This window comes from Ailuropoda melanoleuca, chromosome 4 (genome assembly GCF_002007445.2).
Source record: "Ailuropoda melanoleuca isolate Jingjing chromosome 4, ASM200744v2, whole genome shotgun sequence".
Taxonomy (NCBI): Eukaryota; Metazoa; Chordata; class Mammalia; order Carnivora; family Ursidae; genus Ailuropoda; species Ailuropoda melanoleuca.
In genome coordinates, this window is record NC_048221.1 from 4,469,041 (window position 1) to 4,495,136 (window position 26,096).

Consider the following 26,096-nt stretch of genomic DNA (forward strand, 5'->3'; position numbering starts at 1 on the left):
GGAAAGCCAAACATCAAACTCATATGGAATCGTAGAGGCACCAAATAACCAAAACCACATTAAAAAATAAACAAAACTCCCACAAAATCAGAGGGCTGTCATCTCCTAATTTCAAAACCTCCTATAAAATTACATAATGGGGGGGGCACCTGGGTGGCTCAGTTGGTTAAGCATCTGCCTTCGGCTCAGGTCATGACGTGGGTCCTGGGATCAAGTCCCACATTGGGGCCCTGTTCAGCAGTGAGTCAGCTTTTCCTTCCCCCTCTGCCCCTCCCCTCTGCTTGTGTGCGCTCCTGCCCTCTCTCTCTCTCTCTCTCTCCCTCCCCCAAATAAATAAATCTTTTAAAAAATTTACAACAATGAAAACTAGTAACCAATGGAATAGAATTGAGAGTCCAGAAATACACCCAAACATCTATGGCCATCTGATTTTCAACGAGGGTGCTAAAGCAACTCAGCAGGGAAAGATTAGTCTCTTAAACAAATGGTGCTGGGACAGATGAATAATGACGTACGAAAGAATGACCTGGACCCCACCCTCATGGCATATATAGAAATTAACTCAAAATGGATCAACTATCTAAACAAAAGATGTAAAACTATGAAAGTTAAACACAGGGATAAACCTTCACAACTTCAGATTTGGCAATGGAATCTTACAGTTTATATGCTAAGTGTGAGCAACAAACAAAAATAGATATAATGAACTTCATTTAAAAATCAAAACCTTTAACACATAAAAGGACATTATCAGAATATGATAAACACCCTATGGGGTGGGAGAAAATATCTGTCAAGTCACACATCTGGTTAGGGTTTACGATGTGGAATATACAGAGAACTCTTATAACTCAACAACAAAAAGACAATTGAATTAAAAAACGGACAAAGGGGCGCCTGGGTAGTGCAGTCGTTAAGCGTCTGCCTTCGGCTCAGGGCGTGATCCCGGCGTTCGGGGATCGAGTCCCACATTGGGCTCCTCCACTGGGAAGCCTGCTTCTTTCTCTCCCACTCCCCTGCTGTGTTCCCTCTCTCACTGGCTGTCTCTCTGTCACATAAATAAATAAAATCTTTAAAAAATAAATAAATAAAACGGACAAAGGATGTATATAGCTGCTTCTCCGAACAGGATACACAAATGGCCAATAAGCACGTGAGATGTTCAATATCATCGGAAATGCAAACCAAAACCTCAATGAGATACCATTTCATACCCACTAGAAAGGCTGTAATAAAAAAAAAATTTTAATGGAAAATAACAAGCATTGAGGAGTTTTCACACACTGCTGGTGGGAATATAAAGGTGCAGCCGGTGGAGCCACTGTTTGGCAGCTCCTGATAAAGGTTGAAGCCAGAATTACCACATGACCCAGCAATTCCACTCCTCGGTACACACCCAAAAGAAATCGAAACCGGAATTCCCACATGAACACGTACAAGGATGTCCACAGCAGCACACTTCACACAGTGAGTAAGTGGAAACGGCCCAAATGTCAGACTGAACAGACAAACAAATAAATTAGAGCCTAGGAGCTCTTCACCGTTCATGCATTCCCTATACGTGAATTTGGCTACTCACTAAAATGTATTTATAAACTGAAAATCTACACTTGTGGTTTTCACAGTCATTCCCAGGCACGCATGGAGGGGTGACAACTCTGAGCCTCCCACTGCTTGCTCCCAACGGACTCAGAACAAGGTGCAACTCTGCATTCCCGTCACAGCTCTCGGGGTGAGAGCAAGAGTCCTTCTCGTGGTGTATCCTGTGCCATGGCTGTCACATTTTTGTGCTTTTCGCTGGTGATTTTACGGTCTGAAAGGGCCCCAAGCATGACGCTGTCTAGGGCCTAAACCCAGGCTGGCTGTGAGGCACCTTACAAAGAAAATACATGTGTCAGACAAGCCGGGTTCCGGCAGCTGGCTGTGAGCTCAGGGCTAATGAAGCCGCAATGTATGTTAAATAAGGTCTCTGTAAACGCAAACACCCAGAGCACAAGGCTAGGGAGCCATCAGTTGAAGAACATGTGACCAGAGGCTTCCAGGAACCCAACCCTGTGCTCCCCTCCCCGGCCGACAGTGGCTCAGTCTTTACTAATTCAGTGTTGGTGGGGACGTCACAGAACCTAACTCCTGAGGATAAGAGGAATGTTACTCGGTCATAAAAAGACATGGAGCACCGACACCGCTGCAAACACAGAGGAACCTTGCAAACACGACACTGAGCGACAGAAGCCAGACACAGGACACGTATTGTACCACTCCTTTCACATGAAATGTCCAGAACAGGCAAACCCACAGAAGAGAAAGCACATTAGAGGTACCAAAGCCGGGGCTGAGGACAACAGGGAGATGGAAAGTTCTGACTTTAAAACGGTTAACTGCATGTGAATTTCACCTGACTTGAAAAAGATTTTTTTGACAACTGTGGTACTAGAGAAAGACATTTGGGCTTTGTTCCTGGTTTCTGGCACAGATCTCCAAAACCCTGGGAATGGCCTGAGTGACAGGGGTGTCTTTGGTTCTCATAAGACAACCCTTGGTGGGGCCCTAGAAAGGGCTGGCTGGATGGGGCTGGTTGCCAGAAAGACCAAGCCTTGACGAGAAGCTTGGACCTTCCAGCCCCATTTCCCAACCTCCAGACGGGTGAGGGGCTGAAGGCTGAGCCAGTCACCAATGGCCAATGATTGTAATCAATCGCGCCTACTTGTGAAACCTCCATGAAAACCCCTAACAACGGGGTCTGGAGAACACCAGGCTGGTGAACACATGAGGTGCTAGGAGGGTGGTGGGCCCGGGAAGGCCTGGAAGCTCTAGAGCCCCACCCCCTACGCCTCTTCTGCCTGGCTGTTCCTGAATTGTATCCCTCAGAATAAACTGGCAACAGTAAGTAAAATGTTTATCAGAGTTTTCTGAGCTGTTCTAGCAAATTATGTCATCTGAGGAGGGGGTCGTGGGCACCCGCCCGTTAGAAGCCTGGGCTGGCAACTGGCACTGGAAGTGGGGGCAGTCCTCTGGGGCCAAGTCCTTCACCTGTGGGGCCTGTACTAGTTCCGAGCAGACAGTGTCAGAATCGAATGCAGCTGCAGGACACCCAACCAGTGTCTGCAGAGTCGGAGCTGGAGAAGCGTTCTTGGAAAGGACACCCCTCGTTTAGGGTAGGAAGTGGTCTTAGTAAAAACACTCAATAATGAGTATGTATTACCTTTGTAGTAGGACGAAGCTCCCCCACCCACTCCAATTTTGTCTCCCTTGGGGGAAAGGAGTGCTTTATCTGTCAAACAACGTGGCCTCACCTAAGTACTACTGCCACACAACATGGAAGCAGAGTTCCTTCAGTTCACAGACACCGCGGTATTCAGGGTCAAGGGTGCGTAAAAACCCCCTCAGGCTGACACAAGAAAATGTCCTGTGCTTGAGAAAGCACCTGTTTTTGCTGTGGGCATAGACCCTCCCCACCCCCCCAGAAAAGCCAAAGGTCATCTTTCTTCATCTCTGGCACGCTGACCTCCTCTGGGGCCCCTGGAGGCTGCCTTCTCCACTCACCTTTCCTTTGCAGATTAACCATCAGGCGCCATCTCACCGGCAACAGTGACAACACACTCTCACCTAATGCTTGGCCAGTGCTGGGCACCGGGCCAAGCACTTTGCCTTTCATCTCTCTGAATCTTCCTACCAGCCCCTAAAAGGCAGGCACAACTAGGAGCCCCATCGTGCGGATAGAGAAACTGAGGCCCAGGGAAGGAGGCTGTCCACTCACTTCCCCCTTGGCTTCCTATCTCAAAGGTCAACTCACCTCACCTACAGCTGCACAGTAACCAAATGCAACAACAGTGACAACACACTCTCACCTAATGCTTGGCCAGTGCTGGGCACCGGGCCAAGCACTTTGCCTTTCATCTCTCTGAATCTTCCTACCAGCCCTAAAAGGCAGGCACAACTAGGAGCCCCATCGTGCGGATAGAGAAACTGAGGCCCAGGGAAGGAGGCTGTCCACTCACTTCCCCCTTGGCTTCCTATCTCAAAGGTCAACTCACCTCACCTACAGCTGCACAGTAACCAAATGCAACAACAGTGACAACACACTCTCACCTAATGCTTGGCCAGTGCTGGGCACCGGGCCAAGCACTTTGCCTTTCATCTCTCTGAATCTTCCTACCAGCCCTAAAAGGCAGGCACAACTAGGAGCCCCATCGTGCGGATAGAGAAACTGAGGCCCAGGGAAGGAGGCTGTCCACTCACTTCCCCCTTGGCTTCCTATCTCAAAGGTCAACTCACCTCACCTACAGCTGCACAGTAACCAAATGCAACAACAGTGACAACACACTCTCACCTAATGCTTGGCCAGTGCTGGGCACCGGGCCAAGCACTTTGCCTTTCATCTCTCTGAATCTTCCTACCAGCCCTAAAAGGCAGGCACAACTAGGAGCCCCATCGTGCGGATAGAGAAACTGACCCAGGGAAGGAGGCTGTCCACTCACTTCCCCCTTGGCTTCCTATCTCAAAGGTCAACTCACCTCACCTACAGCTGCACAGTAACCAAATGCAACCCCTGCCTACGTTGCCAGCAGATCCGCTCACAACGACCCTGCTTCCAACAGCACTCCAAGCCCATGGAAGCTCCTTTTGCGGTGAACTGGTGCTAACTTTTCCACCACTGTCTCATCTTTCCAAACCTTTGAAAGCAGGGACCCACATTCAGACAGCTGCAGAACACAATGCCTGAAACACTGTCTCCGTCACCCAGATGTAAGCGAACACCAGGATTTGTGAGCAGCGGATGCCCTGGGTCATGCCTGTCTTGGGTCTTGAGGCAACAGGTGTAAACATACAATCACAGGCTCTGCTGGCTCAAATCCCAGCTTTGCCCATAACTGCGTGGCCTTCACCAAGTCACTGGGTAACCAGGAGCTCCTTCATCCTCAGACTGGGGAGATCACCTTCCTCTAGGCCTCACCTGGAGACTCAGTAGGTAACCCTTAGCAGAGCACCTGGCCCAGGGCACACACCCCACAGGACCTGTGACGGGACTTGTATCCCAGGCCCCTCCCACAGCAGGTCTCGCTTCCCGGCTTTTCCCAGTTCAGGGCCGCCCTCTAGAGCTCTGGGGGCAAAACCACGTCCAGGAACCGAGGAGGCCAGCATTTGTCCTGAGCAAGAGCATGCTGCAGTTCTGAGAACAGGCTCACAGCGGCACTCCTGCCCCAGGCCCACAAGCCTCTGCACGAATTGGTCAGACAAGTCTATGTCTAGGAAGAGGGCCTTCCTTTTCTTTAACAGAAAAAACAGCTGCGCACCAACAGATTTCAAATGAAAACACGAGCCGAAATTTTAAAAACCTACAATACCTAAAATGAAAGAATCACAGTATAAGTAAATTCTACTTCAAGAAACCAGACCCGAACAAAAACTCTTTCATTTGAACCAGAAGCCACCCACCCTGGATTGCTGGACGCACAGGGGCAGTGAGCTGCACACGTGCGCCCTCTAAAGGGGCACCTGAGGAAGTGGCGGAATGCTGGGGCCTGGCAGAGGAACTGGGACTAGAGGCTTGAAGAGCCCAGGGTCCTGCCCTGCCTGCCCTTTTGAGACAGAGAGACAGACACACACACACACACACACACACACGTGCTCACTCCCAATAAGAAAACCCAAGGATCCTGAAAGAGCACATGGGGATTCAGGACACCCTCAGAGGGGTCCTCTTTGCTTCCTCGATGCCCCAGTACAGGTGACGGTGCTGTGCCCAGGAGGGACACATCCTATGGCTAAAGGGTCACCGGAGTTCCCTTTGTTCCCCACCAGATGCAGGACAGAGGGGTGGAACCTTGGGAACTCAGCATAGGAAGTTCAGATGCAAGGCTCAGGGGAGCATGACAAGACGCGGCGGGCAGATGCAGTGACCCACGGTGGGGACCTTTCCTGGGGCTCCTGTGGGGGTGGGCAGGTTGTTCCTCCTCCATCTGGGTTTTGTAACACCTGGCACTTCTGCATGTGGCTGGCCGAGATCTCCCCGACTGCACAACGCTGAGAAGGGGGGCGCTGAACTAACAGCACCAACCACGCCCTGCCCCAACATCCCCCAACGTGCAGCCAGCCCCACATAGCCACCTGCCAAGCCAGGGGACTGCAAAGGCCAGGCGCTTGATTCTCCTCCACAAGGGCTCCCCTGGCCGCCCTCAGATACGTGGTCTGAGATGCCATAAACACAGGGTAACAACTCAGCCTGGAGGGACACTCCAGCATGCAGTTCTTACGCAGACCGACACGTAAAAAGGGAGAGGAGCGGCTCTTCTCTGGGACAAGAGTTCTTAATCACTGAAATGATCTGCCGCCTTTCTGAGGTAAACTTCACTTCACGCAATCCCAAATAGTGGACGTGCCAGAAAGGAGACAACACTGGGCCATCTCGGCTCTGTGCCAACCCGCTGTGCAAGCTGAAGCAGGAGACACCTTCTCTGGGCCTCAGAGTCCCCAGTGGTCTCAAGGGACTTGGAGCCCTGGGGGCCTCGCTCCAGCTTTAAAACCAGAAAAAAATGCTTCTGTGGTAAACCTAAGTGTCCATCGATGGATAAATGGATCAAGAGAATGTGGCCAGTGTGTGTGTATGCCTACACACTACAGTGATGAATATTATTTGGGCTTGGGATTTGGGGCTTGAGAAATCTCAAAGGGCTTGGGATTTTGAAGAAGAAAATCCTTCATAGATGAACCTAGAGAGATTATGTTAAGTGAAAATAAGCCAGACAGAGAAAGACAAATACCGCACAGTATCACTTATATGTGGAACCTAAAAAATACAAAAATCATAGAAACAGAGAGTGGAAAGTAGCTATCAGGGACTGGGGGGTGGAAAGGTTGGTAAAAGGATGTAAGTGTTCAGTTGCAAGATGAAGAAGATCTGAAGATCTGATGTGTAACATGCGGACTACAGCTGATAACTCTATCATTAATTGAAATTTGCTAAGAGAGTGGAACTTAAATGTTCTCCAAGAAAAAAAACAGGGCGTGTAAGGTAACAGATGTGCTAGTCAACCTGACGGGGAAAATCCTCTCACAAGTGTGAGCATCTGCCAAACCATCACGCGGCGCAATTTAAACATCTTACACTTTTGTCAGCCACACCTCAATGAAGCTGAAAAACAGAAAAAAAATGCCTCTGTGTCCCATAGTAACTGGCAACCCCAATTGAGCAGTCCTTGCGGGCACCCACGGGCTCCCGCAGCTCCCAGTGAGGACAGAAAGCGGCCCACGAGCCTGGGCGGGGCTTCCAGAAGCAGGCTCTGCAGGCCAGACGAGGGGTGAGGCAGTGAAGGCCGGAGCTGCTGCCTCCCTGCTCAACACTGAGCACGACCCATCCTCCAGTGGGTGAGCCCCACGGAAGGCTCCATTCGGCTCACAGCCAAGAAGCTGGAGCAGGGTCTGGACGGTCCCCGAGACCCCTCCCAGCTGCCAGAGCACCGTGCCTTCTCTGGGAGGTACATGAAACCGAGCAGCACCCCCATCCAGCGGGAGAGGCCCGGGGCAGCGACAACCACTAACGGAGGCTGCAGAAGTCACCATGGGAAAGGTGCCAACTAAGGCGCAAGCACCAAGCGCTCCTGCCTCTTGCCAACGTTTCGAGAGAAAACCTGGAGAGCAGCAAAGGTCCCTGGGCCGGGAGAAAGGGCTCCAAGAGCCAGGGCCACTGACGCAGCAATGCACAGCCTCTGTGTGGGGCTTCCTCCCCTGGGCTGAGCTCTCGCCTTCTGGCAGGCCCTTGGGGAGCACCAGGAAGCTGAGCGGGCACCACTACTGCCCACGTGGCTGCAGACACAGCTCCCACCAAGGACAGGAAGGTCTGCGTGTCAGGGACGAGAGAGCACACAGGTCTCAGGAAACACCAAAGCCTTGGTGGCCTGGAGGACCCGAAACGGCTTCTGAACCTCAAAGGAATGAATCTACTTAAGCCAGAGATGAGCTGTCACCACCCGCCCCTTGGAACACTGGTGCACATGAAGACCGAGAGCTTTCTGCAGACGGACTCAGTCTTCCCAGCCATCAGCGGGCTGCTATCATCCCCCACCACACGCTGCCCCCAGGGACTGAGAGGCCAGCGACACCTGCCCAGAGACTCACCCTGGCATCCGTCCCACCTCTGCAGTCCCCACCCCCTCCTCCACACTCCTGGAGCAGTGAGAGGCCTCCTTAGGCGGGACTTCGGAAGACTGCCCCGCCGCCTGCTGCAGGGCCCAGCCCCAGCAGGGCAGTCTCTCCCCTGTATCTCCCCCCTCAGCCCTTGCTGAAGAGACACGGAGCCTTTGCCCATGCACACAGGCTGGCCTCTTCTCTCAAGAGTGGCCACTCCCCGGGCCTCTCAGGTCTTGATCCCCTGAAAGCCTCAGGAGGACCCAGGCTTCTGTGATCTGGGCCCAAGAGGTCCCACAGCCAAATCCCACTGAGTCACACCCGCTGAAGTGGCACTCGGCTCCCGGAGGGTCAGCACACCTGAGCACCATTCCCCGAGGCCCTTGATGCCTGGTGGTGTGTGGAAAAGCCAGGCCTAAACAAGGGACTCATTAGGCAAGCGGTGGCATCCGCTGGCTTCCCACAGAGAGCTCCTTCCTGAAGAAGGCAGAGCTGCCCACAGTCAGTCTAGCTGTGCTTGTGGAAAAGCACACATCTGAGCCAGGAAAGCTCACCATGGCCTCTTGGTGGCGCCTGGGAGAAGCAGAGGGAGGCTGCCAGGAAGGCTCTTTATCTGCATCACTGGGCTCTTAAAAAAACAAAAAAAAAACCACGCTGTGGTCTGAATGTGTCCCCCCCAAATTCCTATGTGGAGTCCTAACCCCCGGAGGTGCCGGAAAGAGGAGGTGGGAGCTCAGAAGGTGATTGGGTCCTGAGCCCTCATGAATGGGATGTGTGTGCTTATGAAAGACACCCCTCACATCCTGCCTCTTCCTCCGTGTGAGGACACAAGAAGTCTGTGACCCGGGAGAGGGCCCTCCCCAACCCAGTGGTCACCCTGATCACAACTTCCAGCTTCCAGAACCATAAGCAATAAATCTCTGTTGTTTATAAGCCACCCAGTCTGTGGTATTTAGTTACAGTGGCCGGGACGGAATAAAACATATGTAAATATAGATATTCATTGTGTTTAAAAGTACACATGGAAAAAATAAAACAAAAACCCCTTATAACCCTACCCCTCAGATTACCCTTTTCACATGTCTGATAAACCTACCTCCTTTTCTCTATGAATAATATACATAAACGTGCTTTTTCTACTCAACAATATTAAGCCCCCCCCACCCTGCAGGTCATCGAGATTCTGCATAGATGCACCATAAACACATCGAACCACTTGCCTACCGTCAGACCTTTTACATAACTTCTGCATCTTGGCCACTGCTCATGGCCGGCGACTAACCCCCTGAGACCATCCACGCAATCTGGCCCTGTCATGGCACGTCACTGCTGACTCAGGGCCCACACACACCTGCGGGGCAACTGAACACGGATGTGGCCCAGCTGCTCCCCGAGAAGGCCACATCCATGTGCACTCCCACCTGCCGTCCCAGCAGGCCAGTTCCCCAGCCCCCGCCTCCCACACGAGACGGACGCCCCACTTCGTGCGCCGGCACTCTAACTCGGATATCCGCTCCGAGTGACTCCAACACTCCCTGCCGCACGCAGCCCGGGCTCCACCTCCTCTTCTGTGAATGGTGTGTCCTTCTCGCTGCCACCCCGGGATCCTACCTTGTTTTTGAAGTACACCTCGATGGGCATGATGAAGCCAGCGTAACCCGACTCCTCCACTTTGTAAGGGGGCTCCTTGCACACTAAAAAGAAAGGGAAAGTGCATCATCAGCTTCCTGCACACTCAAAGGCCCAACCGCCAGCAGCAGTAAGCTCGCGGCCCCTCTGTGCCTCTTCTCAGGGCTCAACAGGCCTCGCAGGATTGTAACTTTTCAGAAGGCCAGCTCCCCCTGGGAGTGTCGAATCCCATGGAATTTGAAGCATCATGGGGCATAGAAGAATCAGAGCAGGAGAAAGTTGACCACACCATGGAAGGAGGGCAGCAGAGGGGCGCAGGAAGGGACGTGAAACAAGCTAAGACAGAGTAGCCACTGCCAGCCACAGGGACAGCCACAGAGTTCAACCAAATCGGGACAGTGAGGTGCCAGACCCTGTGGGGCCCCAGCGTCCCTGGCAGGGAGGGCCGTATCTGCCGCCTTCCACTGCTCACTCAAACATGCTAACAGAGGCCCAGCTGGGGCCAGTGACACAGACGTGGGGAGATAGGAGCGGGTCTTCCCTGGGACTCCCCTGGGTTCCATTTTAGCATCTCACAAAGGCATTCCCAAGTGACTGAATAGAGACTCGTTAACCCCAGAGATGAAAAAAAAAAACAACTGAAACTAAAAAGAACAGCAAAGTACAAGTAAAATGACCTCCAGCAACCACACCCTCCAGAATGAACCTCAATGTTCTGACATGCAAGCTGTCGTGAAAATACCGTTCTCCTGCTTTTAAGAAAAATCCAAATAGTACAGGTCCACTCCCCTGGTCTGTCACCCCTCCCTCTCCAGAAGCAATCACTATTGGGAGACAGGAAAACATCCTGCCAATCGTGAAAAACCGTTATGCACATGTCTGCACCATTCAGGTAGTTCTTAAGTGGGTCAGAAACTGATGGAAAACAGTGCGCAGAACATAATCAAAAAGAATTTTTAAAAATTAAAATGGTGTAAGGTTTTTCTTTTAAAAAAAATCTTTTCAGCTCTCAAATATCTCATCCAATACCATAGGTCAAATATCTCATGAATCTTATCTACCCCAACAAAACTGGCCAACAGGGTAGGTTTGGAATAACTAGGGACCCTCAAAGGCAGGGCTAGCTGGAAAGTACTGCATGGGACCTCAGCCTGCAAACCCCAGGCGAGCAGGGAATCGGCTTGTGGCTCAGCCCCGCTGGCCTCAGAGACTGGAGCAGGGATGAGCTGCACAGGTATGAGCTGGCCTTGGCTCCAGGAACCTCGCCCAAGGCTCCATCCACCCCACCCCACCCTCCCCTGTTGAAGACTGCGCTCCCTTCGAAGTCCTGCTGCAGGCCCGCTACCATCTCCCCAGCTGTGTGCTCACTGGGCACTTTAGGAGCCAGTTCCCGTGCCCCGCCATAGGAGACACTTCCGGGGGGCAGGACCTTGCCCACTGCTGGTATATGAAGCTTACTCAACTGGACTGACTTCCCCATCAGGTGTTGGGGGGAGGGGGCTCCCAAAACAGCCCCAAGACATGCCACAGCACACAGCACAGCCTCCTTCCCCATCAGGTGTTGGGGGGAGGGGGCTCCCAAAACAGCCCCAAGACATGCCACAGCACACAGCACAGCCTCCTGGAGGCCAGCGGTGGCCTCGCTGCCTCTGTTGAGCACCCTGAACACCGTCACCTGACATCAGGGTCTAGGCATGAAGCATTATTGCCACCAAATGCGGCAGCGACTGCGTCCATTCATTCACTCCACCACTATGTCTAGCAGTGTCAGGGGCTGGAGTGATGGCAGAGGCCACGAGGACACCTCTGGTCTGGACAGCTTAGTCTGGCTGTGTCACCACCCTCAGTCTGATGGTCAGCCCACCTAGAAATAACGAGCAGCCCTGCTCCAGGACAACAGGCTGGGTCAACAGGTAGTAAACCCAGGTAGCCCAGGAACACTATCACAGGTGAGGTCAGCAGCAAATCTCTATTCCGGTCAGTCTCCTTCTGCTCCTCAGATATCCTCCTGTAGGTGCTAGATGGGAAGCTCAGATGTAGCCGACCCAAGCCACCTCCTATTCCCCTCTTAAACCTGCACCTCCCCAGCATCCCACAGCTCAGGACCCAGACTGCCCATCACCCACCCAAGGACCTGAGTTCACCCTGACTCCTCCCTCTGCCAAGCTTACCTGTCACCGAGCTCTATCACGTCTGTCTACCTCCAAAACACTCTGGAGTGCACCCACTGCCCCGGTGCCCTGTGCCTCTGCTCCAGCCCAGGCTCACCGCCACTCGCACGGGTTACCGCCCAGCACCTAACTCGCTGTTCTGTCTCAGGCTCACTCCTGGGCATCTTCTGCACGGGCAGCTGTAATGATCATTCTGAACTGTGAACCGGACTGTGTCCCCGATGGCTTCCCACTGCCCTCAGGACCAAGTTCAAGCCCCTCAAGGGTGTTGCAAGGTGCTTCATCACGACCGGCCTCATCTCTTGCCAGCCTGGCCTCAGGTCCTAGATCCAGCCACACTGACCCCTTCCCAGCATAGACCACTACCTTTTCATGACCTCATCTTGAAATTGGGGGGTCCACTGCCTAACCAGAAGCCTGCTGGTCGACAAAACCCACCCTGCCTTACAAAGAGCTCTCAGTGAGAGTTCTCACCTGCAGGAAAGAGCCCAGAGAAACAGGAATAATTTGGAGGCCACATGGGAACTGGGAAAAATGTTAAAAACAACAACAACAACAGCAAACTAGAGCCAATGTCCTCAGATCCAGGATATGCCCAACAAATAAAAACAAAGTATTTTAAAAAGGACAATTAGAGAGTAGTAAAGCGTTCTTCGATGTTACAAACAGAGTACTTAGAACTTTATAACTCAGTGGAAAGACTAGAAAGTGGAGGAAACCTCCCAGGATGCAGAGCAAAAAGATCCATTTTTAAAGGGTGAGATGTAAAGAAACAATTCAAATTAAACAAATATAACAGCACCTGATATTTATAAAGCATCTACTGTATGCCAGGCACTGTTCTTAGCACTTCATACATACTAGTGTATTTAATCCTGAGGACAGCCTCGTGAGACAGATAGAACTGTTCCTGTTTTACATACGAAGAGATTTAAGCACACAGGAGTTAAGTAAGGAGCATCCCAGAAAGAAAAAAGAGAAAATAAAAAGAGACTGTCAAACAAGTAGAAGAAAACCTTTCAGAGTTAAAAGCGAAAGACATCAAACATCCAACATCAAGAACAACAAAAAGACCCCAGAAACCAACACTATAAAAAATATCCTAACTGCTTCTAGAGAAATGCACACAAACAAACAAAACAGGTCATCTGCATTAGTGTCAGAACCCAACAGCAGCGGACTCCTCCGAAGGGAATGAAGCAGTGCTTTAAAGTTCTCAGGGAACGCAAGTCTCAAACTAAAATATTATACCCAACCAAACTATCAGTCAAGCGTGAGAACAGAATAAAGGGCTCTCCAATGCACTAGGAGTCAGAGTTTATTTCCCACATGCCTCTCTTCAGAAACTGCTTAAGTAATTCATTTCTTTGGACCTTATTTTAGCAATCACTCCAGTAAAACAACAAGCCAAAACACAGGGTAATAAATAAATGCCCCCAGGAGAACAATGAAGTCCCAGGGTAACAGCTAAAGAGGTGGCCTTGAAAGCTGCCCGTCCTAATTAGAGAAGGAAGATAAAGAGAACCAGAACGAAATATCCAGGAGGGGAAGAAGAACTCCACCAGATAAAGGAAATGACTGAGAGGATATGAAAAAAGTGAAGCTCTTTGGATGTCGAAGAACAATATGAGGGGAAAAAGGGGGAGAAGCAATTTATTCAAAGTTACAGCCCAAATATGAGGCAAAGTAAACAGGGCAAAATTTTAGCCAAGAATGATCAAAAGGACCCACCTGACCTTGACATGACCTTGAGCATTCTCCTTTGGGTGGCCTGGAGCTCAGAGGATGAATGAAATCCTGGGAACATGACCAGCCCAACAGGGAACAGAACCAACAGAACAGCTGGTTTCCACCTTCTAGAATTAACCCCTAATCTGGGAGCAGAAGCTTAGCCCCCAAAAGGAAGGGTGTAAGGTGCAAGGAAAGACGGGGTGCTCAGCTCCTTCTCCTCCCAGGTGGAAAGTTAGAAAGGACAGACAAAAGTTGATGGGCTGGAGAATCCATTCATTCACTCAATAAATATTTACTGTATCCTTTCAGTACTAAGGTCACAGCAGCAAACTGCAGACAGCAAGACATAAATCTCTCCCTTGGGGGAGGAGGGACGATGGACAAGATAAGTAACATGTATAATTTGTTAAGATAGGGCTAAGGAGGGAAAAAACCAAAAACAAAAAAACAGAAAAAGGCTACGAAGCATGTGGCATGTGGGTGGCTGAGCCAAGAAGCCGTGAGTGAGACCCAGCAGCCAGAGGTCTTCCTCCAAGGGTGACGGGAGCTGTTGCAAAGGATCCGAAAGATGGGCAGGTTTGCCTCCTTGTTCAAAGTCACAAAGACAACCCTGAAAACCAATCCCTTACCTACAACACGTGAAAGGAGATGCTGAGGAAGGGCCGCAGTTTAGGAGAGAGCTGGTAAGTTAAAAATATTGTTTTAATTTGGAAAACCAAGAGGTAGCAGATCTGCTCCTACTACTTTCAGATGTTCAGGAAGGAGAAATCCAGAAAGGGCTCGAGTGCCCTGGGGCAGTATGGCCAGTGTGAGACAGAAAGGGGAGCTTCCCGCTCTGCACACTTCAGCTGGGTTTGTTAGGAGTATGTATTTGATGGAAAAAATACTTTTTAAGGGTATCAACTGTAATTTCAGAGAGCCCTGCGTGAAACTCACTCCCTCTTTAACCTGATCCGTGTCTCGCTGACAAATGACAAGATGAGTTTGGTCAACACAGCCATGCTAACGACGTGATACATCTGGTACAGCTGCTCTCTGTGGTCGGGCGTCCGCGCTTACAGACAGACTTGGCAACCGGCACACTTCAGTTACCGGTCACACCTCTGCCCCTGAAATGACGCGTTCAGAGAGCGCGCCCCCCTCATCACCCCATCTCCCAAGTACCTGGAACACAGCAGCGGCCACCTCCACGTGACCACCGCGGGCCCCCGGGCCTCTCTGAACCTCCGTGAACACACCTGCCTTGAGGGATTCTGGGAGGCCCCACGCGGCAGGACTGCCACGAGCATGGCAGAGCAAGCGCACGATAAACGCAGACTGCCATTCGTGTTACTTCTGGTGCCCGGGGGGACCAAGATAAAATAAACAGCTTAAAGGTGGATGGAAACATCACGCTGGGGCCACCCCAGAGAGAAGGGGATAAGACAGGGGAGGGCAACGGTGAAGAACTAGAGAGGAAGCTGCCTAAGGAGGCGCGGAGGGCCCAGCCCAGGAGGGCAGCACCGACGGCAAGCGGGCACGCCTGACTGAAGGGGCGTGCTGGGTGCCGGTAACAAGCAGGCGGCGCTGCCCCAGCCCCCGGCGCCAGTGTGCAGACCCTGCTTTAAAGCACAGGCCACGCAGCGGGCCCTCTTGAGCCTGTCTCCCATGGGTCAGGGCACCGCAGGGAGATTGCACAGGGACCCCGCACGGGAAAAGAGCTGAGCAGGAAGTGTCCGGTAAGCACCATGGACTATTATTCCTGAAGGTACTTGACAGACATCTGCTGTTGTGGTAACCAGAGCTGCTCTCCACCAGGATGCTCAGGAAGGAAAGAAGGAACAGGAGACCCAGGAAAGGAGAAATGAAGGAAAGGAGTAGGTGAGAGCTGATGGAAGAAACCCGAAGAAAAAGAAATGGCTACCACACTGCTAGGAATCTCCAGCTGCCTTCCCTTGTGAACCAGAACTTTCTGCATGTGTAATAGACGTCATTTCCCCGCTAAACCACAAGCCACTTGCTGGCACAGGCCCAGGCCCCCAGGGGATCCCACGCCGTGCTCCCGCTTCAGCCTGAGGCCAGCCACGCTTGCTCACGCTCAGCCCCCACGGCCCCCAGCATGGGGCGGAGGGCTCAGCAGTGGCTCTCCCCATCCCGCAGTACTTTTCCAGCAAAAAAGTCTTTCCTTTATCGGCACATCCATTCAAGAAATTATTTACTGGACCCCCGTGACGTGCCACACTTCACCCGGGGGACTCAACGGTGAGAAAAGCAGACACGGCCCCAGCCCCCACAGAGTTAACAAGACGGTCACCAACTTCACCCAAATTCCCCAGGGAGTGCTCTCTGACCCTTTCCCCCCTTAAGCTCGGTCAGTTGCTGCCTCTCCGCTCCATCAAACTACCAGGCCACAGGTAATCGAGATCTGTGCAGAACAGATGAATGAGGCGCTTCCTTCTGCTCAACAAACAGCAGTCTGAGGGGTGGGGCAGGGAAGGAAGACACAAAACAAGACAGCGGTGAAATGAGAACCCTTTATGCTTTTCGCCCCAAATATCACGAATTCTTAAAAGGGCATCTCTCATCAAAAGTAGGCCCAATAAGCAATTTCCTGATTACTCACCAGGTGGGAGTAAGTCACCCTTCCCACCCACTGGCCACTGGCTACATTCTCTGGATGCTTCTCAGACAGAGCCCAAGTCTAAACAATGACACAAGACACAGTCACTACCTCCTTTGGGTTTTCCCTACAATGAACTCATCAGCTGAAGAAGCAGACAGGAGGGAGGACCATTTTATTTCAAGGTTAGAGAAGGGCCGCATCCTGGCTGGGTACCTTCCCTCCAGCATGGAAAGAGGTGCAAGCCAGAAGCTCAGAGTGTGGGCTCCCCTGCTCCTGGAGAGAGGGAGGAAACAGGCCTTTCAAGGAGTGATGACACGCGGGTTCTGTCACAACACTCATCCCCGCAGGGCTGCCCCTCCAGGTTCGAGACACTCACCGCGCTTGGGCTTGGGGAAGCTGTCGTGCAGCCGGAAGACCACTTTCTCCACGAAGTGCTGGATTTCACATTGTTCGGGGCCACGGACAAACACCATCCAATCGTGGGTGAACCCCTCCGTGGTGGGCTTCTTGCGCAGTTGGGCGCGGTGTCCCAGCTCTAACTTGACCTGGACAGTACACTGGAGGGAGAAAGAGGCCAGCACGGGTCAGTGAAAAGCCCAGAAGAGGGGACTACAAGCCGTCCCACCCCCACGCCTACAGAACATTGTCAACACTGGCCACAGGACAAGACAAGACTCTCGAGCACCGCCACAGGATTCCCAACCCACAATGAGAGTGCAAAGAGCCTCCCGGTGCTTATAGTGGACCGGACACCGTGCGAGCTGCCTGGCAGGCCCTCTTCTCCCCAGCCCGCCCACTGGAGGCCCTGCGTTTCCTCCCGCCCTTGCCCTCATCCTCCGCCCCGCCGGGCAACCTCCCCGCTATTCCTCTGACAAGCTCTGCTCCTTCCTATCTTGGGGCCTCAGCACCTGTGGTTCCCTCTGCCTCGGGTGCTCTTTCCCTAGGCCTTTCCACGGCTGGCTCCTTTTTGTCACTGAAGTCTCAGCTTGAGTGCCCCTCCTCTGGGAAGACCCCCTGGCCACCCAACCTGAACACACCCACCACCACCTGTCACTCTGTGTCACATCCTATGTTCTTAGCATCTGTCACTGCTGGAACACATCGGCTCCCAATCTTTTGGCTCTGCTCTGCTATCTAACTCTTGGGGGTGGCTCCTTGTCCAGGGCTGGAATCCTCACCCAGGGCTCTCTGAATACATCTCCCAGTGTGACTCATAGTGCGGTTACTTTAGTTTACAGAGGAGGAAACCAAGGCCCCAGGATTGAGCTGCTAAGCAGCACACCGTCAGCTGGTAGGGAGCAGGGCCCGGATTCAAGCACAGGTGTGTCCCCCAAGGGCCTGCTGAGCCCTTCTGCCATCTTGCCTCCCTGGTCAAGTCACCCAAGCTCCTTGATTAAAGCGTGTTCCCTCACCTATGTCCCGTGGGATGCCTCTGAAGAACAGAGACCCTTGGGGTCACCTGAGTCCACACAAACACTGGCTCTCAGTTTTAAGAGCAGAACAGTGGTTCGGTGAGAACGGAGGGACCAGGTCCCAGGTGTACCTGCAGCTTTGGCAGCCAGGCTCCCTTCCTTACGCACGTGTGTGACACTGTGCCTGACATGTGAGGTAGCTCGTGCCAGTTCCCCTCCACTGAACACAAAGCCACAAGGTTTATGCCTAGGTGGGCCAAAACCACTGACAGGGAACCCACTGCAAACATCCAGTCTGGTCTGCAAGATCCTCCCCAGGCTTCTCATAGATACAGCCTGACACCTAGTATCAAATGCAAGAATGTTACAAAGAAAGCAAAGGCCAAGTGGACACTTGTTCCTAAGCACTGAGACAGCCAAGAGCAAGCTGCTGGGCGGCCTGTGCAACCCACACTTCCCCAGCAAAGCCCCTCTCCAGGGAACCACCCTCCCCACCGCCCACCAGAGACCTCCTGCTCTGTACTTTGGACCCCCTTTCTCCCCAGCTGACCTTGTGTCCTCCTGCCTCTTCCGTGATTCCAACCCCCCCCCCAACCCCGGCCAGGGAGCAGATCCCCGCACCAGCGTCCTCCCTCCCTCCCTCCTCGCCCTCTCGGTCACTGCCAGGAAAGCAGGTCAGACACAAACTATCGCTCCACCGGTTCAGCTTTCGAGGGAGTTGCCACTCCCTCAGAATAAAGTCCAAACGCCTCAGCACACCTCCCGTCTCCCACCTGTGTGTTTCCTCAAGTCCAAGATCCTCATCGTTTTTCACTTTTTAAGCTTTTTGAAGTCAGAATGTGTCTTGCCATCCAATGTAGGTTTTATGTGTTGAGGTGCGCGTGTGTGCGCACACACACACACACACACACACACGAGCTGTCCCCAAGCTGGTGGCATGCCTTAGAGGCTCCGCGGCAGTCTGGGTACACCACAGCACCCACTTCACCAGCCCCCCAACCTCCTTGGCTGCTCACTGCTGCCTCCCCAGGGATCACATCTAGCTCTTCCTTCTACTTCCGTCTTGGAATCACCATACACGGGGCATCAATAATATGAGATAATTCAAACTAAAGAGCCTTCCTAGATCAGCAAATTTTAAGTGGTGCTTTCCAAGAGGGAAGGGCCAATGAGGACACCGATAAGGACAGGGTGGGCCCAGCGTATGGAAGAGCTAGTGGGAGGCTCTGCGCACTTAGCGAGCCAACTGTAAACCACAGAATGGGAGATCCCCCAGCACGGGATCACAGTCACTGTGGGGCTCCACGGGGAAAAGAGCAGGGGCTCGCTGGGTCCGGGGCCACTGGAGGGATGGGTGGGGATCGGGATGGAGCATTTAGATTCCCCACAGCAGAAATGACAGCCAATTGTAAGCAGATGATGGATGCAAGGAAACAGTATCTGAGTCAAAATTCCCCGGCAATTGTGTACAATTTAGGCTGAAGGCAGAAAAGGACAGACAGACAAACAACAAGCCTGCTGGGAGACAACCAGAGGGAGTGGCTGGAAAAGGACAGTTAGTCAAGTCTGAAAAGGGAGAACTGGCAGGACTTAAGAGTGGATGGAGGGGCGCCTGAGTGGCTCAGTCCATAGGGCATGCAGCTCTTGATCTCCAAGCCATGAGTTCGAGCCCCGCACTGGGTGTAGAGACGACATAAATAATAAATGAACAAACTAAAAAAAACAAAAAAACAAAAAAACAAAAGCAGTGGATGGAGGAGAGACAAGGAAGCTCAACCCCAAGACCCAGGGCATTGGGGTGCTGCAGAGGCCAAGTGGTGGTGGGAGTGTGGGGGAGGGGGACAGGCAACAGGGGCTACTCAGGGGGGGAGCACCACACCAAAAGCTAGAGATGAGGGAGCAAACGTCTGGATAAACAAGTAATACTCCGATCGACCACAAGCGTCCATCTGCAGAGCGCTGCACACAGTCCACGTTCAACATAAATGAGCCCGAACAGTGGACCGTAACCCCCTGATGCCCTTACACGCAGGACAGAAACTGTGCCTTTCTCGCCCACCCGTCTTCACACTGAGAAACCGGGAGACACTCCCTGGATTGCTGGGAGGGTTACAGGTGAACTAAATACATATGATCAGAACCATACACTGGCAAATGACTCTGACTTTCAGTTCTCCGGTGTTAACTCCTACGTCCCGAGAAGTCTCCTCAGAGTTGGCTATTCACCAATCCGGCTACCTTCTCAGCATTTCTGATTAGCTGGGGCTGCTACCCAGGGCACACCAGGGGCAGGGCAGTTATTGTGAAAGAATGGAAGACCACAGTTCCATCGGAGAGGGAGAGAATGAAGCGCCAAAAAACCGCTCCCGAGGCCAAAGTAAACAGGAAGGTTGTGAAGCGGCACGGGGTGATCTCTGCAGCTGGCAGACCATGCCCAAAGCTCTGCCCGGGCAGCATCGGGGCCCCAGGGGCTGGCGCCAACACAGCCTGGACACCCCCCCTGCCTTGAGGGGCCGACGACAGCGTATGCTGGTGCACTAAGGAGAGGAATGCTCCCCTGAACGCTGGACTCTTTCAAGAAATAAAGATGGTGGAGTCAGATTCTGAGCCACTGTCTTAGGAAAGAAATCACTGATTCAGTCAGACATTCAAGCGACTTGAACTGGAGACAGACAAGGAACTGAGCCCTCCCCTAGCTACTCTGACTTGTCAAGTCATGATAATTTATTAGCACAACTAAGCCAATTCCACCTTCAAGGGTTCTGCCCCCCTCCTGCCTTACTCCACCTGGACGCCTTCCCCATGCAGCAGAACCAAAGAACTGAAATCAGTGAGCTCTCTCTCCAGGAAGGGTGCCTGGCTCTGTAAAGGTGAACTGCCATTAGGTTAAGCTCTCAACCATCTTGGAAGGAATGCATCTCACTTGTCCTGTGGGTTGCTTGGAGGCACCCCGCGTAAGCTCCGAGTGAGTGGCTGGAAGTAGCCTGGGGGACCCGTGCCTGCCATGTCCCAGAACCCTGGGAACCACTTTGCCGCCCACAAAAGCTGGGAATAAAGGGGGAACATTCCAGGCCTGCCCCAGAAAGAGTTCACTGCTTTACTTCTGGGAAATCATCTGGAAGACCCTCAGATGGAGATGGAGCCACCCCAGGGCTCTGAGGGCGACTGGGGGGCAGTCAGGCTTGGGCTGAGGGCCTCAGCCAAACACTGCTCTCTCCAGATCAACTGGAACCCAAGGGTGGTAATCCTAAGTCTTGCCAGCCAGGCCAGCAGACCCTGGCGGGCACTTCTTCACTAAACAGTGGAGATCCCCCCAAGTGTGGACTCACATGAACACCTGGCAGAGTGAGCCAGCCTCCTTCCAACAGCTCCGTTGCTTCAAAGGCCTTTCCTCATCAGATTCTTCCCACATCCCACGAACCCCGCCCTCGGCCTGGGCCCCCAAAAGCAGGTCTTTAACAACGAGTTTATCTGTAAGAGTTCCCCTGATTTCCTCGTGGGAATTCTCTTCAACAGATGCCCTTTCCTCTGGGAATTCATATTTTACCAAGTGGTATAATTATGCCTGGAGTTTGGCTACCGTATCCAATTCCCTCAGATACAACAATTCCCTCCCCTCCCAGGAGGAGAGAACACCAAAGAGCCTTTTCCCCTCACCGGCCTACACTGACCGTGCCAAGTCCAACTGGGTCTGGCACGGCTGCTGGCAACATGGTCCACACGTACGCAAGTGGGAGAAGGTGCTGGCCCCACAGAGTGACAGCAACACAAGACCGAATAAAACACTCTTGGCAGAACTTTCTGCCTCCAGACCCAGCTGGGGGCTCTCAAGAGCAGCCACTGGATCAGAACATGAGAAAGATGGGATCATGATGGATATCCCTCAATGACAATGCTCTCAAGCGGAAGACTGCCCACCCAGAGGTGGGGACAGAGCCAAAGGACCCCTGCATGAGGCCTTGGTCTTCTAACCAGTGACACAATGGGGGGAGGGGGCAGGTGGCCAGCACCTGTGCTTCTCATCTGGCCTTGTCCCTTTGGCCCAGGGCATAAGGTTAATGACAAAGGGACAAAAGGGGCTCTCCCCGGAAACTAAGGATAAGTGTGCAGACCATAAGGAGATGCGATGACACCCCCGATTCTTAGCTTGCAGGTTCCCGGGAAGACTGACCCTTACTAGCCGGCTAGGGAGGCCTGGACAGGGTTTATACTACATATGTGTACTGACATTCATGCCCACAGACATGGAGATGGTGTACCAGCTATGACCCAAGTTCTCCAGGAAGAAGCGCTGGGAGATCTCTGAAGGAGCACAACACTAACCAAGGCATCCAACTGCATGCCAGGTGGGCCTGGTTACAAAGTGACAGATTCCTAGTTACTTTTATGCAACCAACAGTTGGCAAAGCTAAGTGCAAAACTCTGAGTTAGAAACTATGATGGATACAGGATGCCTGGGTGGCTCAGTCAGTTAAGCATCTGACTCTTGATTTCAGCTTAGGTCATGATCTCAGGGTCATGGGATCGAGCCCCACATCAGGCTCCATGCTCAGTGGGGAATCTGCTTGAGAGTCTCTGTCCCTCTGCCCCTCCTGCCCAATTCACTCACTCTCACACTCTCTCCAAAATAAATCTTTAAAAAGAAAGGAAGAAACTATGACAGATACAAAGGTGAACAGGACTCTGGTTCCTACCTCAAGTACTATACACCCTATCAACTTTAGGACAAACCACATGACAGGTCAACTTCCCAGTGACAGTTTCAGAGCTGGGTGGGGGAGAATCCCGTCACCCTGAAGTCAGTGCTCTGCACAAGTCTGAGCATTTCTCCGTAAGGTTTGGGAAAAGGACACAGTTACCTAGGAATCCCACCTGGTCCTGACTTCTCTTGGGACCCTCCTGAGCCTCCATTTCCGTATCTGTAAACTGGGCCACTGCTGTCAGAAACAAACCTCCCCTTCTGGAACAACAGAGGATGGTCAAGAGCAGTGGATCTTACATCTGAACTTGGGAGAATCAGCAAGTACTATTTCAACTGTGTGATTCAATGGGCCAGCTGCCCTCCTTAGGTGACAGGTGCAGTACTTCTGTGAGCGGAGGACTCCCTGGTCCTTAAGAGAACAGGACCACCCAAAAGCCAACACCACCCCTAGCTCCCTAGGCCACCCCAGTGCCCAGAGATGCTGTCCCCTTCCTCCTTTCTCCATGTTCTCACCATCTGGTCCGTCTTCACCCATGCCCATCCTTCCACACCATCCATGCCTCCCAGCCATGACCCCCCAAATACAAACACCACAGACAAGGGACCTTTAAGTCTGGACTGGGGGTTAGGGGAATCAAATAGATGATTTAAAGTCAGGGCAAAGGGAACCAGAAAGACTCTTCCTGGCCATGGGGAAAGGATTTCAATGCTGAGAAGTTGGGAGCCCAGAAAAAACGCAGAATCCCCCTTCTTTAGCTGAACCTGAAAGTTCTAAAGAACACGGCAGGAAGGTAAAGAGAATCAAACCCTCCCAAAGCAAGCGGGGCAAGGGGCCCTTCAGGGAAAGTCCTGTTGTTTCCCATCAGGCTGAGGCATTTACAGGTTTGGGGCATCTCAAGGGAGAAAGGGAAAACCGAGATTCTGGTGAATTCAAAGCATTTTCCATGCACCAAAGTCATTCCAGAACGTTCACAGCCCACTCACCCACTTGGGTAAAGGACACCATTCTCTCCTGTCTTCCCAGGGACTGCCACCTCTGTAAGGAAGGGACAGAACTCCCGGGCATCTCCCAGACTGACAGAAATGCAGCCAGGAATAGACAATCAGACAGAATGCCACGTACTTTCCTTTAGGATCAGTTTCACTTGCAAATACTTCTGCAAAGATCTAGACTAGCACTGCCCCATGGAACTTTCTGCCATGATGGAACTGCTGTCTTTCTGAGCTGCCCATTAAGGTGGCCAGCAGCTCCATAGTGGGGGTTAATGGGCACTTAAAATGTGGCTGGTGCCACTGAGAAACTGCCTTTTTCATTCTGGTGCATTTGAATGTAAGCAGGTGCTAGCAGCTGCACCCTGGGCAGTGGGGATCTCACTCTCCCAGCCCGAGTGTGATCACCAGTCCACTCAAGCAAGACTGTTCCCTCCCTCTGTCATGGCCAAGAATGCCACCTATCCCCACCATTCCACTTACATAAATGACAACAACCCAGACAGCCAGGGCCCAGCAAATCATGGGGGAATAGACATGTTTGGGCTGAAGATACCTCCCTGGGGGACTAGCAGGTGGGGTGACAGGAGGGAGCCACACTCTGTCTCTGCGTGGTACCCAACAAGACTTTCCCACGGGTGGGGGGGCGGCTCACTGAGAGTGGACACTGAAGGTATATTCTCTTGGGTTTTTTTTTTTTTTAACTTAGCACAGGCTGGAGGCAACAAGCTCTCTCCCTTCAGGAGAGGTGAACTCACACCACACTACAGAAATCCACCATGCAACAGCTATAAACTCTACCCTACCTCTCAAGAGAAAGGCCGTAATGATCCTGTACCACCACAGGTGACCAGGATGGACAAGGGGTGGTCTCCTGCCCACGCGCCCCTGAAACCTCACAGCCACACAGCGTCTTACCAGACAGAGCCGCCTCGATGGCGCCAGCAGCCAGGGACGCCCCAACCTGCCCTCACTAACTGCAGATTTCAGCTGCCACCCCCATAGGCCCACACCACCGCCCTTCCTGGCCTGGCGCCCCTGGCTTCCAGGGGCAGTGGGCAAGGATGAGGAAATAAATGACCCCATCTTGGGGGCCACAACAGTCCTGGGCTTGAGAGGGGGAAGGGGCGTGGGTACTGAAGAGGAGACCGTGCAGAGCTGGTGAAGGCGGGACCAGGGCCTGAAAGGCCTCAGGTTTACTTAAACTCACAGAGTTGACTCCGGGTTTCCAGACGGAGGGAAAGGGGCCATGGGGAGAGTTTATGGAGGCTGGGGAACCACCCTGAGTTCGGAGCAAGGCTCTCAGTGAAGGCTCTAAGATGCTGGGGAAGGAAGGGATATGGGGTGTGCTGGGGGGCGAGGATAGTGGCTGAAAGCCAAACCGTCAGACTGAGGGATATTGGGAGGAAGTGGGAGACCCTGAGTGTGAGGAGAGAGGTACACAGGGGCCTGGGGAAACTGCAGGTCTGTGAAGGGAAGCCAGCTGAGGGTGAAAGAAGCAGACCGAGGCCTGGACTGGGGGAAAATGTGGGGAAGTGTAAATCAGGGTTACAAGAGCACAGAGGACCCCAGCTGAGGAAAGTGAGGCATCTGGTATCTGAAGGGCTTGGGGGCTCCGGGTCAGAGCACAAAATGCCCCTGGGCCTGGTCTGAGAGAAAGGTCTAAAGGTGAAAGAGAGCCCCTCAGGCACTAGGGGCCTGAAACCAGAGGGAGCTGAGGAAGGGGGGGAGGTTGGGCGGGGGGTCAAAAGTGTCTGAGGAAGCAAGCCCAACTCCAAGATGGGGATAAGGGGGTGAGCTCAACGCAGGACTGGGTCCTTGTGGGAAAAACCCAGGCCCCAGCCAGAGTTTGAGGGGAAACGGTCACTCAGGCTAAGGCAGTAGCAAGATTGAGGGAGAGAGAAGGTTTGGTCCTGGAAGAGAATGAGGGGTAAGAAGGCTTAGGGTGGGCCTAGGTTTGAGGAAGCAGGAGGCTGCACCAAGGTCCAGGGGATTCTGCAGGGTGGGTTGTCGGGGAAGGGGGGGATTTAAACCCCAGCAACTGGCTTAAGAAAGAAGCAGCAGCCGGCTGCGGGCTCTTGGAGTTTGAGGGGACTCAGGGCCAAGGGTCCGGAGAGAAAAGGAGACAGGCCCTGGATCCAAAGAAGGGTGGTACAGCCCAGATCTGACAAATCTGAAGGGTCCCAGGGGCAGCTGTGGGACTCTCTGGAGTGGACTGGAGTCCCCAGGGGGGCCTGCGGGGACTATGGAGTGGGTTGGGGTCCAAGGGGCTCTGGGCCACACTGGGGTCCCAAAGGGCATCGCAGGGGTTTCTGGGCCACCTGTGGGGGCTCTAGGCTGGTTCAGGGGCCCGAGGAGCGTCCCAAAGGGTGCTGGGCTGGACTGGAGTCTCAGGGAGAGTCCCAAGGGAGTCTGAGCCGCCTGTAGAGACTCTGGCCTGGGCCGGGGTCCTGAGGAGAAGACTCAGGGCTGGACTGGGACCACCATGAGCATCCCGAGGGGTCTGGGCCGGGCTGCGGTTCCGGTGGGCGTCTCAGGGGGCTCTGCGCTGGGCCAGGCAGGGGTCCCCAGAGAAGTCCGATGCGCTCCGGCCGGGCCGGGGTCGCGGATGGGGGAGGGGCGCCCCCGCCCCACATAAAGGCCGGGGGAGCGGCGGGCGAGCACAAAGCGGGACGGGCGGGAGCTGAGCGTGGGCGGGGAGGCCGGGACCGAGAAGGGCCCGGCGGGCGGGTCGG

At 53.1% G+C, this 26,096-nt stretch overlaps 1 protein-coding gene across 2 annotated transcripts in view; it reads right to left on the minus strand.

The window, feature by feature from the left end:
• The window catches only part of MLLT1 (MLLT1 super elongation complex subunit), a 57,472-nt gene extending 39,597 nt beyond the window's left edge, over window positions 1–17,875 (minus strand). For both annotated transcript variants that reach the window (XM_034657613.1, XM_011235438.3), the window contains exons 1-3: window positions 17,801–17,875; window positions 16,634–16,814; window positions 9,736–9,818 (exon numbers count right to left, since the gene is read on the minus strand). In XM_034657613.1, the coding sequence (XP_034513504.1) occupies window positions 9,736–9,818; window positions 16,634–16,814; window positions 17,801–17,860 (324 nt within the window). In that variant the 5' untranslated portion in view covers window positions 17,861–17,875. The remainder of the gene's footprint in view (window positions 1–9,735; window positions 9,819–16,633; window positions 16,815–17,800) is intronic.
• Window positions 17,876–26,096: the final 8,221 nt, after the last annotated feature.